The 14977-nt window shown below is 35.6% G+C and overlaps 4 protein-coding genes across 4 annotated transcripts; 3 read left to right on the forward strand and 1 right to left on the reverse strand.

The window, feature by feature from the left end:
* The first annotated feature begins 1664 nt into the window (after nucleotides 1-1664).
* On the forward strand, nucleotides 1665-11170 carry LOC133780182 (hydroquinone glucosyltransferase-like). The gene is made up of 2 exons (XM_062220054.1): nucleotides 1665-3078; nucleotides 10717-11170. The coding sequence occupies exons 1-2, from the start codon at nucleotides 1665-1667 to the stop codon at nucleotides 10815-10817; spliced, it is 1515 nt and encodes a 504-aa protein (XP_062076038.1). The 3' UTR covers nucleotides 10818-11170.
* Nucleotides 4953-9485, forward strand: LOC133778575 (protein SEH1). Its single transcript, XM_062218549.1, has 8 exons — nucleotides 4953-5288; nucleotides 5662-5773; nucleotides 6815-6915; nucleotides 7284-7361; nucleotides 7620-7775; nucleotides 8246-8358; nucleotides 8587-8713; nucleotides 9157-9485. The coding sequence occupies exons 1-8, from the start codon at nucleotides 5130-5132 to the stop codon at nucleotides 9286-9288; spliced, it is 978 nt and encodes a 325-aa protein (XP_062074533.1). The 5' UTR covers nucleotides 4953-5129; the 3' UTR covers nucleotides 9289-9485.
* Nucleotides 10880-12668, forward strand: LOC133778576 (uncharacterized). Its single transcript, XM_062218550.1, has 4 exons — nucleotides 10880-11246; nucleotides 11907-11924; nucleotides 12015-12216; nucleotides 12337-12668. Exons 1-3 carry the CDS (start codon nucleotides 10880-10882, stop codon nucleotides 12197-12199), a joined length of 570 nt encoding a protein of 189 aa, XP_062074534.1. The 3' UTR covers nucleotides 12200-12216; nucleotides 12337-12668.
* Nucleotides 12669-12794: 126 nt separating this feature from the next.
* On the reverse strand, nucleotides 12795-14686 carry LOC133778574 (probable WRKY transcription factor 53). Its single transcript, XM_062218548.1, has 3 exons — nucleotides 14059-14686; nucleotides 13818-13946; nucleotides 12795-13589 (listed from the first exon to the last, which is right to left on the reverse strand). The coding sequence occupies exons 1-3, from the start codon at nucleotides 14394-14396 to the stop codon at nucleotides 12962-12964; spliced, it is 1095 nt and encodes a 364-aa protein (XP_062074532.1). The 5' UTR covers nucleotides 14397-14686; the 3' UTR covers nucleotides 12795-12961.
* Between the last annotated feature and the right edge of the window lie 291 nt (nucleotides 14687-14977).

A 14977-nucleotide genomic window follows, 5' to 3' on the forward strand; every position in this document is an offset into this window, starting at 1 on the left:
CAATATCGATTCATTATGCGTTCTACCTCCCTACTAATGTCAAGAGGGAGAAGAAATACGCTCATAGCATAATTGGGAAGAGCTTGAGCCACCGTTTTTAACAAAATCTCTTTACCAGCCTTAGATAAAAACTTCCCTTCCCATCCTTGAATGCGTTGACGAATACGATCCTTAAGGTACCCTAGGATTGCGGTCTTATTGCGGCCTAAAATATTGGGTAACCCCAAGTAAGTACTATTATCATCCGCCTCATGGATACCCATATCACCACAAATAATGTCCCTGGTAAGAACATCTGTATTGCGACTGTAGAAAATTGATGACTTGTCATAATTAATCTTTTGACCTGAGGCTTCCTCAAAAGAGTTTAACATATGCATAACATGACTGGCCTCCTCACTAGACGCTTTGCAAAAAATGTAACAGTCATCAGCAAAGAACATATGGGTTATCCTAGGAGCTCCTCTAGCCACCTGAATACCATTAAGAAGCCTTCTTTCTTCAAAGTCCTTTAAGATAGCAGAGAACCCTTCAGTACAAATAATGAAAAGATATGAGGATAAGGGATCACCTTGACGCAAACCTCTCTCGGGGATAATATGACCGAAAACCTGTCCAGCATGGGAGATTTGATATTGTGCAGTCGTGATACAAGCCATAAAAAGTCTGATAAGCTTGTCATCGAAACCCATTCTATGAAGCACCGCCCTAAGATAATCCCATTCAACACGGTCATATGCTTTACTCATATCTAATTTGAGCGCCATGTAGCCTTGCTTTCCTGTAGTCTTCCTCTTCATGTAGTGCATTAGCTCATAGGAAATCATGATGTTGTCAGTGATCAAACGTCCCGGTATGAAAGCGCTTTGAGTCTCTGAAATAATGCAATCAATCACCTGTTTTAACCTGTTGGCCAGCACCTTTGAAATTTGTATTGAAAAATCATATTCTAAATATTAAAAATATTGATATAAAAACAAATCCCATGACTCAACATAGCAATTTATTATTAAAATCCCCAATTAAATGACAAAGGTTTCATTTCAGATTTTTTATTTATTTAGAGTTAAGATTCTAAACCACTAAACAATGTATGTAACAGTATTTCATCCATGAAAAATGATATATTCACTCAAAATATAACTTAAATATATGGTACTGTTTTTTAAAATAATAAATTCAAATTTAGATAAATGTAATTAGTTGAAATTGTAATATGTTATGTTATTTTAAAAAATAACGTTACATAATTATATACATATTTAAGTTCACTTATTATTACTTTACATACTATTTTAAAAAGGAATATTAGTGTATAATATTTAAGTGTATTTTTATAGTAAGTATTACAGTATACAATTTGGATAATCATGTGATTAAAAACTTACTTAATTTTCCCAATCTATTTGGATATGCATTAGCATAAATGACAGGTGATTTTTTTTTCTTTCAAAAAATCAATATAGTATAAAATATCCAGTAATAAATAAAGCATAACATGCTTTCCATTAAAATCAATGAAAAAAATCTGGTTTTTCCTTATAAGAAATATCAAGATATACTTTTCATTTCTAGCTCTATAATATATTATATATATACACAGTAGAAATTTATCTACAGTATATACATTTCTATTTCATCAAATCAAAAACCAAATTTACGCCATGGGAGACCTTCATCCAAAATCACCACAGCTACCCCACATACTCATTGTCCCAACACCAGGAATGGGACATCTTTTCCCACTCATCGAGTTCTCAAAACGACTCGTCGCACAACACGACATCGCCATCACATTCATCGTCCCAAACGACGGGTCGTCCTCCATAGAACTCCAAAAGAAGCTCCTTCAGTCCCTCCCAAGCCCCATATCCTCCGACTTTCTTCCGCCTGTCAACATGGACGACCTCACTGCCGAAACTCCCATCGAAGATCGTATCGAACTCACCTTGACTCGCTCCCTCCCCGCTCTACGACAGACTCTCGAGACCCTCACCGAGTCAACTCACTACGCTGCGCTCGTCGTCGACGTATTCGGTCCAGCTGCGTTTGAAGTGGCCCAAGAGTTCAACATACCACCTTACATTTTCTTCCCGACGACAGCGACTGTGTTGTCGTTTTTCTTTTACTTGCCGAAGCTTGATGCAATCACTTCAGCTGAGTACCGTTATTTACCGGACCCGGTTCAGCTACCCGGGTGTATTCCGATCGAAGGTCGAGACTTTTTCAGCCCGCTCCATGACCGGAAAACCCAAACATACAGAGCTTTTGTTCGCATGGCGGAGAAGTATAATTTGGCTGCTGGGATTATGGTCAACAGCTTTGTGGACTTGGAACCGGGTCCGTTCAAGGCCATAATCGATAGAATCCATGGTAACCCACCTATCTACCCGGTTGGGCCGCTGACACAAACCGGTTCGAGCAACAGTTCTTCCGAACCGGAGTGTTTGCGGTGGCTTGATAACCAGCCAAAGGGGTCAGTCATATTCGTCTCGTTCGGTAGTGGCGGGACTCTTTCACAGGAACAGTTCACCGAGTTGGCCACGGGACTCGAGCTGAGTGGGCAAAGGTTTCTTTGGGTTATCAGAAGCCCAAGCGACAAGGCCTCGAGTGCTTTCTTCACTTTGAAGAGCCAGAAAAGCCCATTTGACTATCTCCCAGATGGGTTTCTTGAGAGGACTAAGGGTTTGGGCCTAGTAGTGGACTCTTGGGCCCCACAAGTTCGGGTCTTGGCCCATGGGTCGACTGGTGGGTTCTTGACCCACTGTGGGTGGAACTCGACTTTGGAAAGTGTTGTTCATGGGGTGCCTTTGGTGGCTTGGCCTCTTTATGCTGAGCAAAAAATGAATGCTGTTTTGGTTGGGGAGAGTGGTTTGAATGTTGGGGTGAGAGTGAAAATGAACGAGAAGGGAATGGTGGGACGTGAAGAGATTTGTGAGTATGTGAAAAATTTAATGGAAGGTGAAGAAGGAAAGGTTATGAAGAAAAGAATGAGTGAGCTCAAGGAGGCTGCTAAGTTGGCTCTCGGCCATGAAGGGTCGTCTACTAAGTCACTTGCTGAGGTTGCTCAGATTTGGAAAACTCACAAAATTTAATGGGTTTTTATATGGCAAGAGAAGAGGTGGCCAAGTATAATAAGTTTAATAATAATAATATAAGGGATATTGTTTGTTTAATTTGTTTTATATTTGTGGAATGTTTGTAACGATGGGTTTGGTTGGTTGTTTTTTGGAATGAATTTTTATATGTTTGTTTCTATCTATACATGTATGTTGGGCTGAGCATAAAATTCGAAAAATCGAAAAAATCGTATACACCGACCTTCCGAATACTGAAAAAACTGAAATCGATTAAACCGAACACCGAAAAAACCGCCAACGGCACAAACCGCCACTGTTCGGTTGGTTTGAAAATTTTGTTCGGACCGACCGGCGGAACCAAAACCGTCCGAACAATATAATATATAATAATATAATATTATATAATTATTAAAATTATTAAATAAAAAGTATATATATATGAAATTATGTTCTATATATTTATGTTTTAAAAATGCACAAAAATGGATTCCAACAATCCAAAATTTTTAGTTTTTTAACTAAATCTTTCAAAAATAAAAAATGAAAAATTCGGTTTGGTCGGTTTAACCGACCAAACCGCGGTCCAAAACGGTCGGTTTTTTCTTTTAACTAGTTTGGTCGGTCGGTTTTTGGATTGCACCAATCCAGACCGAAAACCGAATTCTGGATTTTATGTTATGAAAAAACCGTCCAAACCGACCGATGCTCACCCCTACATGTATGCAAGTAATGCAAGAATTATGCGTGGAAAGTGGAATGACATATGTTATCTTTTCTTGATATATTTCTCTATTCATACTTTGATGTAGTATGCATACAAAATATGCACACAAACATTACACACAGTGACGTGTAACTGCTTTTTAAAACAGTGGGTCCTAATTTTAATAAATGTGATTGACTAGATTAAACTGCCACATCACTGTGTGTAATGTTTGTGTGTATATTTTGGGTGCACATATCATTACTCTTAATAAAAGGCTTTTATCATTTTGGATCAAAATCAAATTTGTAGGTTTATTTGAATTATATTTTATCAAAACATAAGGTCCAAACAGATAATAAGACAAAATACATGGTCCAAAATATTATAATCTCAAAAATTATAATGGTATTATATTATTAATAATTGTTTTGTAATGATTTTTTTTTAATCTTTTTAAATATAAATATAACTTGGGGATAAAATGTAGATTGTTAATTAAATTATGAAATTTTCTTTCTTATTATAAAACAAATAAACACGATTCACTATTTTTATAACTATATAACATTAATTTATTACAAAATTAGACTATTTAAAAAAACTAAATTATTAAGTAAAACAATTGAGGGACTTAAATTTCCCCTACTCTCTACTTGGTTCTGTATTTGTTCATGAATAAAAATTTTGTATTTCTAATTGGCAAAAAATAAAAAATTATATTTTAAAATTTTAGTAGTGTAACGAAAGAGACACCAACCTCAAACAATGGTTTAAGATATACGACATCAGTATTTATTATTATTATTCATTTTAGTAATATCGGATATGATGATGATTTGAGTGGTATAATTTAACATCAAAATAATTTAATATTAAATAACATTAATTCCATTATAATGATATTGGACCATGGTACCTCATACTAATAATAATGAGCAATTTTTACAATCAACAAATAAAGAAAGCTGACTCTGTCCATATTAGATTAATTTATTCAATTTAATAATTAAATCGAATAAATTTTAAACAAATCTTTTTTTTTAAAAGAAATTTAAAACCAAATCTAATTTATAAAAAATACCCAAATTACACCTACAATTTTGTCACCAACAAAAAAAAATCACACTTTTCAGTTCTACCATATTGATGAGGAACTCCTAAGATTTGGACAATTTTATTTTATTTTAATATATTTATTTTTGGATAATATTCCAATTAACATTTGGAATCAATCGGCAAATAAATCTAAAACCCTAGAATGAAAGGGGTTTAAGATTCCTTCCTTACTTTCTTTCCACTCATCAGAGTTACAGATTCACAGTGAGTGCAGTAATTGTACGGACATGGAGAAGTCTTTGGTGGAGTTGGACGTAGGCACCACCTGCTCCTCCTGGAACTATTCCGGCACCAGATTAGCTGCTGCTTCCAACGATGGCTTCCTTTCTATCTTCGACTCCCCGGACCCTGCTTCCTCCTCATTCACCCGCTCTTCTAAATCTAGGGTTCGTATCCTTCTTTTCCTGCCATCGCCAATAATCTACACTTTGATTTTCTTGGAAGTAATGCGCTTTTTGATCATATTGCTTTTGGGGTATCTAAATTCAATATATTGAGTTGTAAATATTAGATTTTGTTGTTGGTCGAGATGGGAATTTGGGTTGTTTAATTGTTTTCGTGTGTAATTCACCTGAAGAAGTGTATGGTGGACTGTTTATACTCTATGTTATGTTCTCAATAACCTGTCATTGTGATATAATCGTGTTATATTAGAGATACAAGGAAGTGGAACATGCTAGATGGTTTTGATCATGATTGTTCATTTCTTTGATGGTTTTCTCACAGTTTGTTTATGTGTGATATTAACATCTCTGCTAGGTACACGACAATGGAGTTGTCAAAGTTGTTTGGGTTCCTCCGGAATATGGTGATGCAGTGGCATGTGTTTGTATGGATGGAACAGTGTCGTTGTGGGAGGAGGTTGTAGAAGGTATTTATTTGTCACCTTACTTCTTCTTTTTTCATGAACCAAGCTAAATTGTAGGAATTTGGGTGTGGCTGCACTTCAAGTTTGAGATTTGTCACCACTTATTTGGAAACCAAGTTCTCATAGCTACCTTCATCAATAGAAATGTTGCAAAGTTTCCTATGACTGATGCACTGCACTTGATTCTAAAGATGTAGTTTCTTCTTTAATCACTTTCTAATACTTTAGGAGCTAACATAGAACAACGAACTACTAGACTTGGAGCATGAGCATCTTGATCTTCACAAGAGACTTTATCTTCATTAAATTTTAGCAGCCCATTAACACCATCTGATACTATTAGCGAACGATTGGTTTTGCTAAAATCACCATCTTCATCAACCAATAAGCAATTAGAGGATTTATGCCCCCTTTTTTCTACTCTTATAGAAAATGATTTTTTCTCTAACTAAATGAGATGCAACATTTTGAGATGTGATGTTGCTGTCCTTGGTGACATTATTTCCTATCGACCTCGCTTGAGCTTGATTATTAGAGGTATCTGTTTCCTGGACTTAACTTATGGTTCTGTCTTTCTTTGAGGTTTTTCAAGTTTCAACTTCACTGTGATTGTTTTGTTGAGTTTCTACCCTTCATTGATGGATAGACAGCACTAGCCAATGTCCAATGTTGTTTTTCTACCAAATTTTTAATATTTGATCTTAAGCCTGTGTTCTTCCGTTTCAAGTTTCAGCTAGCTTCATTTTTATATTCTTAAACACTCTTGATCACACTATCGATTAAAGTAGGGTTTCCTACCCAAAGAAATTGCTCCTGATTACACTGACTTAACTAGGTTGACATTTAGCTTTTCATATGATACTAATTATCTTCTGCATCAATTGCTTACCCACTTTAAGACTCTGCCTTTGGGTTTTGTGAAAATTGTATTTCCTTTAGTTGATTTTCAAGCAGTATTTCTTAGATTTGGATTTTATGTAGCATATATTTGGGAAAAATCCTCATTTTTTTTATTATTAATGTTTTTCTCTTTTTCTATTTTAGATGCGCAACCTCTTCAGTGGAAGCTTTGCAAAACCTTTAAAAGCAATTCATCTCAAGTGCTGGATATCCAATTTGGAATTTCTCAATCTGGCTTAAAGATGGTGAGGTTAAAAAGTTGTTACCTTTTGTTATACTTCTCCTTTTTACGTTTCCCACATATTTCTGGTACAATATATATTGTTGATGAGTGAGTATAATAAATTGGCTACTGATGCTTGGGTGGTACTATTTTTTTTTTTTAAAAAAAAATCACTTTAATTTTTGTCTGTGAGATACTGCTCTATATGTCCTTCACTTTAAAATGAAAAAAAAATGTTACAGATTGTTGTCATGTGTGACTTGCAAAATGTAGCGAGTGATTTTAACGAGGACCGTATTTCTTTGCCATAAAATTTTATGTTAAGTACTACAGTTATCAATTTTTTATTGTTCAAGTGTTCTTTTTTATTCTCTGAACAATCATTTATAGGTTGCTGCTTATTCAGATGGCCATATCAAAGTCTACGAGCTCTTAGATCCCTTGGAACTGAAGAATTGGCAACTTCAGGTGACTATACTTCTGTTCAATCTTACAATTCTTACTCGACTACAATTACGTTAAGTTTATGCAAGCTGAAAATATTTCTTGAAAATTGCAAACTATTACTGAAAATCGCTGCAAGCTATGTACCGACTTGTTATTTGAATTCTGAAACTGCCTCTTTCTATTGGCTTTTATTATTTTCTAACAATTACTAAAACTGTATTTGACGACAGAGGAGAAAAGAAAAATATTAACATCGTCTGAATTATTCATTTTCATTAGGCCGAATTCCAGAATGTCAGTGATTCAGTTTCTACATTGGGCAAAGCTTCGTGTGTGTCTGCATCTATTTCATGGAATCCACCAAGAGGGGAAAGCCAGGAATCAAGTTTTGTTTTGGGTTTCAATTCAGATACACCACAACTTAACTCCTCCAAGGTATGCACTTGTTTGTGTGTCTTTGTGTAATAGATGCAGCTACTAATCTGTTTAGTTTGTGGCATTTTCTTCTTTGAATGCACTTGAATTTCCTCACCCTTACCCTTCCTTCTCTTTCCACCTTTTCTTCTTTTCTATGCATGCATGATATTAGTGCTTGCAACTTTTTTGTGTGGTCCAGGCTTCTTTAGTCAAAACCTTCATTTAATCTTTGATGGAGCACCGCCTAAATGCGTGTTTGTGCCTCTATATTTCTTTTTCTCGCCCTCTCTTTTCATTGTTTTTTCTTCCCCAGAGTGGCCTTTTCCAAATGGTTATCCATAATTTCTCTTGGACTTGCCAAAAGCTTGAACATTAATTTTTTGCGATAAAAGATCTCTAACTTATCATGGTCTTTAAATTTTTATTTAATTAGCTTTTAATCTTTTCGATCAATTCACGGCTAATCTCGTTATAGTTTTTTCTTTCAGGTATGGGAATTTGATCAAGCTCATCAAAGATGGCTTCCGGTTGCAGAATTGGCTTTGGATGGCAACAAGGGTGATCAGGTCTACTCTGTTGCCTGGGCACCAAATATTGGCAGGTACAAATTGGTATAATTAAATAATGGGCATCAAATATTTTGTTTCATGGGCTGCACTTTTTCTGGTTGTATTGTAGTATGTGTATTATGGAACAAATAGATTCAGCAAGTGCAATGTCCCTATTAATACTGATTATTCTACATCTTTTTGTTGGTAAAAGGAAATGTATAATAAAGCTATATTCTAATTTATAATCATATTTGAATTTTGTTTTTGGTAATACTCAGGCCATACGAGATAATTGCTGTTGCCACCCACAAGGGGATCGGACTATGGCATCTTGGATTGACCCCTGACACAAATGGAAGACTCTTGGTGGAGCAAGTTGCATTGCTGTCCGGCCATGGAGGCGAGGTATTAATACTACCAATGATGCTTTAGTTGATTGAGTGCACTTACTGACATAAGGAAGATTTTAATATAGCAATTGTCTGACCATATGCGTTACTAAAGAAACATCTTAATTAACGAGTACAAAGCATTCTGTTGCTTCAATTTCAAATTACTCAGAATCACAAGTCCAGTTTGAATTTGATCACAACACTCATTAGTGCCTCATGAATAGCATATTTTTTTTTTACTAATGATATGTGCACCCAACATATACACTGACGTGACAGTTTAACACTAACCAATTACATTTATCAAAATTAGGACCACTGTCTTAAAAAAACAATACCACATCACTCTGTGGAATGTTTGGGAGAATGTTTGGGTGCACATATCATTACTCTTTGTATTTTTAGTCTTAAAATGGTGGTAACTTACTGTATCTCTGGTCTTCTTTTTGTGATCAGGTGTGGCAGATGGAATGGGATATGAGTGGAATGACCTTGGCAACCACGGGAAATGATGGAGTTGTTAGGTTGTGGCAATCGAATTTGAGTGGCGTTTGGCATGAACAGGCTACATTTGAACCCACCAATTAGTCTCTTGAGTTCTCTCCTTGGCTTGTTGTCGCTGTGGTGTATACTTACGTTTTGTTTTTATTTGATTTTTTCTTTCTTTCCAAAGTGCATAGACTGTATTATGAGCAATCTGATTGTAGAGAATTGCTACATTTATTTAAGTTATATTGGCATTGGTGTCTCTTTATTACAAAATTTCTCCCGCTTGGCTGGAATTTCTTTTTGCTTAGCCATTAACAAGTGACTGAATAGTGCATTTGTCTCAAGAAATTTGATTTTTGAAAAGACCATTCACTTCACTTGTACTCTTGTAGGTACATATGCTTAGTAATGATTAGGGTACAAATCATGCTTAACTGCCAAGTTTTGATGAAAATTGTGAGTTTACAAACTATAACCGCCAAGTTTGCCCGGTACATGCAAATAAACATTAATACTAAAGAGAGCCACTTCATTACTTGCTATACACAAGGCTTTTATAAACCACCACATTAGTTAGTCATCTGCATACCGTTTGAAACACTCATCATTTGAATTTATGAAGAAACAGCGAAAAACCATGGCTTATATTTATGCAAATTATTTGGTTTTTAAGATCATTGTGTCAACACTGGCCTCCATAACATTCTCAATAACATTCTCAACATCTGTAATAGATGACCTTAAAAGACTAAGCTCACCTTTAGATTTCAACTCTACCATCATCAACAACTGCCTATGGGAAACAAAACAAGAAAGCACAAAACAGAGTACAAGTATACACAAGTATGACAGAAAGGACCTATTATCATCAACAAAATTCAGATTCGAAATAATTCATCAGACTAATTATATGCATTGATCAGAAGGAGCAAACTATTTTAGCCAAAAAAAAAAAATCTGGTTCATCTAAGATATAAAGAAACAGACAACAATTCACCCATCTTAGAAAACACTTCAATCAAATCTATAATTAGCTAAGAGAACGAGAGAGATTCCATATCTAGTTCAACTAGAATTGATGCAGGAAATGAAGATAAGAAGCGACTAGGGCTTCACGAAATGAAACTTATTTTTCTTTTAATAAAGAGAAGCTGAGATTTTCAGTAAAATAAAACTCACATATGAGATATTACCCCAAAATTAAGTAACATGAATCCCTGAGCTAAAAATGTCAGAAATAACATATCAAACAAGGATTTTACTCCACATTCACATTCGGATTACACCATATGAAACACCACTTTTATTTTGTGCTTAATTGACTTCTATTTAATTGGTAATAAACCTTCATATATTACTAAGTAGTTTTGAAGTTGTTTTTTAACAACAATGATCACGGGCCAATCGAGTGGCAGACTATATTTGGGTCATAAGCCCATAAACTTATGGCCCAAAATTTTATACATTCATCAACGGTCTTGATCAGCTGCTGGTTTTAGACGATGATGATAACGATATGCAAAATACAAGGGCCATCTTCTCCGACGAATGTCTACTGTCCACAGCGATTTCTTCAACTCCCTTACTGCCTTACATTCTTCTTCCTCCATCCACCATCGAAAGTTTGAAACCCAAACAAAAACCCACTTTGTAGAATCTTCTGTAGTAAAGTGAGTCAAACTTTTTCTCTATGACTACTTGTATTCACTCTTTTTGTAAAGCTCCCACCTTTGTTTTTCCTTCTACTTTTTTGGGCTCCTCTTCATTTTTCTCGAAAACCCACCACGCAAAACCATTTGGGAAGAACAACGATTCTCATATTCTGGGAGAAAGAGGGCTGTTGTGCAAGAAAATTAGAAGAGGGACTACTTGTGGAGCATTTCTTCCAGTTGATCCATGGGCCCCCACCATTGATTCACAGAGTATAGCTTCACAGTTGTTTGCAGTTTCTCTGTTCCCTTACATTGGTTTTCTTTACTTCCTCACCAAATCTAAGTCCGCCCCAAAGCTCACTTTGTTTGGATTCTACTTCCTGCTCACCTTTGTTGGGGCTACTAGTGAGTTTTTTCAAATACTTTTTGCTCAGTTTAGTTGGAAGATTACAATTCTCTTTCTTCTTTCTGATTCTGGCTATGCGAAAAGACTACGTTTTCCTTTATTATAATAACTTTCATCAGGTTGTACGGAGATTCAGATACCCTTTTGATCCTTAATCTATTTTGATTTGTTCGACTAACGAGTGGATTATAAATTTTTCTGACTTTGATATGGATAGCCCAAAGTGTCAGTACAATTAACAAGACTTAGACACATTATGCTATCGATTTTATATTTTCACATATGAGCAGGTGTATAAGGCACATGTCTTTACAAAAATAATGAAACTCGGTCATGATAAAGCTCTTGGAGTCCCATTTGTACTTTCACTTCGTTCTTTGATCCCTCTTATTCCAAAGTGCTTGTCTGTTGTTATTCTCTAATTGGAATTTTCATATAGAATATTTTTATTGCACAATTTTGTGCAATTCAGTTTTATGATTCATTGCTTCATATTTCAATTCTTAACTGAAAAAACGTCTTTGGCTAAATAAATAGTTCTTGTTTTTTCCGTTCTCCAATTTTCATATACACTTAAAAATATGTGTGTATATAATGTTGTTTTGAACTCTACTGACATTCTTCTCTTTGATCTTTGGTGCCCTGAATCCATCGAACAGTTCCTGCTGGAATATATGGTAAGTTTTCACAGTTTTAGAGTTCTCTGTTTCAATTATTACGCTTTCATGTTTTTGTATAGATGAGTATGGTACTCTCCTTTGAAACAGCAAAGGTGCACTATGGAACTTCTTTGTCTAATGTGGACTGGTTACATGGTGGAGCTGAGTCTCTTCTAACTCTAACCAATATATTCATTGTGATCGGGTTAAGAGAAGCTCTAAGGAAAGCTAAAGATGCACAAGGAGATACACTGAGTACTGTATCAAGGTTAAAAGAGGAGAAGAAAACTTAACTTTAGGTGGTGTTAATGTATGTAATTTGGTCTTGTGTTCATGTCTTCTTATCACAAGGTTTTTCTTTATTCTCTTAGATTTAGCTATTTTGTCTTCAGCTTTCTCACATAAGCTTAATTTCCCAATATTCCTGCAGTCTTGTCATGCTTTTTTCAAGCTGGGTGCTTCAAGTAGTGGCTTATGTTTGGATTTGGATGAAACCATTGCAAGAATTGGGGTGGGTGGGGATGTCAAATTGTAGAAGCTTGTATGTTGTTCTTTGTTATTTGAGTTAGTTAATATGTATATTTAACTATCTTTAGAAGAGTTTTGGAGTCTCATCCAATCTCATGTGTGCTGTAAAATGATTTCAGGTGTATATATACACGTTGAATTGATCTCTGAAATAGTGCCTTGTTCTGGTACTTTCTAGGATTTGTTTGAATGATAAAGTTAATAAAAGGTCCTTATGGTATGAATGTTTCTTTATCTTTCTTCTCTCTCTTTTTTTTCTTTCTTTTCTTAAATATCACTAGAAGCGTTTATAGAAACTCTGCTTTAGAATCAACTTCAAAGGAAGAACCTTTGAAACTTGTTAGTCTCAACATACACCTATTTAGTATCAGAAAAAGGCACTCATTGTATTTTACAAACTGTTCATCTTGAACTTCTCTTAGACTACAAACTTAATTCAACAGGTGCTAGCAGCTACCCAATCTGAAAATTGCTTCTAATTGTATCTTTTTTTTTTTTTATTTATTAAAGAAAGAAAAAAAAGCCTTTCAAATGGAAGAAAAGTCCAGGAGTGTCAATGGGAAATTTGGGTCATTGTTCACTAGATCAAGTGAGAAATTCATCTCTGGAATAGGAGAATTGGTGACTGAATTGTTGGCTGAGATAATCTCGGTATGATCAGATTCAGACCGTTGCACGTTATGAAAAGCTGTAGGGCTGCTCATCTGGAACGGTGAAAGTGGGTAGTAATTTGACTCAGGAGTGGCTGGAGATACAAATGATTGAGAGAAGCCCCCCAAGAAGGTATCATTGTCCAGCACCAAAGGGGTAAAGCTATCTTCACTCTTCATGCATCCATATGAACTTGAAGGAAAAGAGAAAGGAGATTCCATCACTTCTCTGAATCCCAATTCATCTGTTATCACCCTCAAGTTAGATTGAAACTTGGGGTTGGATTGTTCAAACTGTTGCTGTTGAGGAATCATGTTTTGATTGTTTGGTTTCTGATCTTGTTTTTCTGGTGATTTAGGTGGCTGAACCGAGTTGCCGGCCTGGGAACAGCTGTGTGTTCCTCTGTATGTGATCTCAAACAGATAAGGATCTTCATCTGTTCTTTGCACTTGCTTTGTAGCCCAACAATTCTGAGTGTTGCGGAAAGTACATCTGTAATAGCTTCTGCAAAATAAAGGTAACAGTTTTATATTAGAATTTTCTTTTAAAAATATCTAGTAAAGTCACTGCTAATAGTGCTAGTGCTTGTCTTTTGAAGAAAAAAAGGTCACAAGACTTGAGATAATGTTGGTATTTCGCTTTTTTTTTTTCTTCTTACTTTTATATTGTTATTAGATGATGGTTTTGTCTACTTTTCTGGACAATATGGTGAAATTGGAAATGACTGTTTACCTTGGGTACTTGGCTCCTAGGATGTCTTTTTGTCCATACTTTCTCCAACTATAGCCATCTTCCTGAGGTCCTTCCAGACCATTTTCAGAGCTAACTCTCACTTGGTCTGTCCATCTGGGCATTGTCTTTCTGCAACCGAAATCCAAAAATAGTAAGAGACATAATCATAAGAAGTCAACCAATCATAGTAGACCCTGCAAATTTCAGGTATCATAGAGTAACAAAGTTCAATTCAATTCACCTCTTCTTGGAGACATCTCTGAGGTCTTGATTATCCTTGAATGGCCTGTCAAAGTTTTCGCTCTGAGGACTTGCGTTATTCGAAATGGGAGACTCCGGCAAACTGAAACTGGTCGCCACCCCAAGAGGCGGCTGCTGCTGCTGCCCCATTGAACCACCACTCCATTTAAGAATGGAAAGAGCCTTTTCATATGAAGATAATATCCTCTGAACTAGAAATTCTCTTGCCTCTGGTGAAGATTTTGCACTTAGATTTTGCTTCAGCTGTTTTGCTAATTCCATCCCATGAATTAGCTCGCCGATCAGTATCTTCTGCTCCCAGCCCCAGTTACCCTCCATTGTTCTTTAGTCAATTGTATCAATGAGTTCAGCAGAGACTACAACCAATACAGCTTCTCTTCTTTTCTCTTCTCTTCTTTTCTTTTCTTAATAGTTGTTATCTCATTACTGATTTTGGTAAATGGTCGTAAAGAAGCCAAAGCTCCCACTTATCAGTAAGATTGTAAGTGAAAGAGATGGTACTAAAATCCCAAGTAGATTTGAAGAAAAGAAAGCTAAAAGCATGGAAGAAGTAGAAGCTGTGAAAGGTTTGTATGTTGTAGAGAGAATAATGTCAGAGTGAAAGTTGAGACTTGGAGTTGCAAGTTTGATCAGCACTTGTATTTAAAGTGTGGTATTTTGGGTTTGAAATGGTGGGGTTTGTTTATTTTGAAGGTAGAAAGGTTGAAGTTTGACTGGGAAACCGAGTTTTTCAGCTCTGACTAGTCTTTGGTCATTGAGAACCAAGAGAGAGAAAGAGAGATTTTGAGTGAGTGAGAAAGTCTAAAGCTGACCAATTCTACTCACTTGTTCAATTACTTCCAAAAGTTCAAATTTTCTTGTTCTTTATGTGCTATTTTCCATCGTGGCATTGCTAAGAA

Source organism: Humulus lupulus, chromosome 5, assembly GCF_963169125.1.
Source record: "Humulus lupulus chromosome 5, drHumLupu1.1, whole genome shotgun sequence".
NCBI classification, from domain to species: domain Eukaryota; kingdom Viridiplantae; phylum Streptophyta; class Magnoliopsida; order Rosales; family Cannabaceae; genus Humulus; species Humulus lupulus.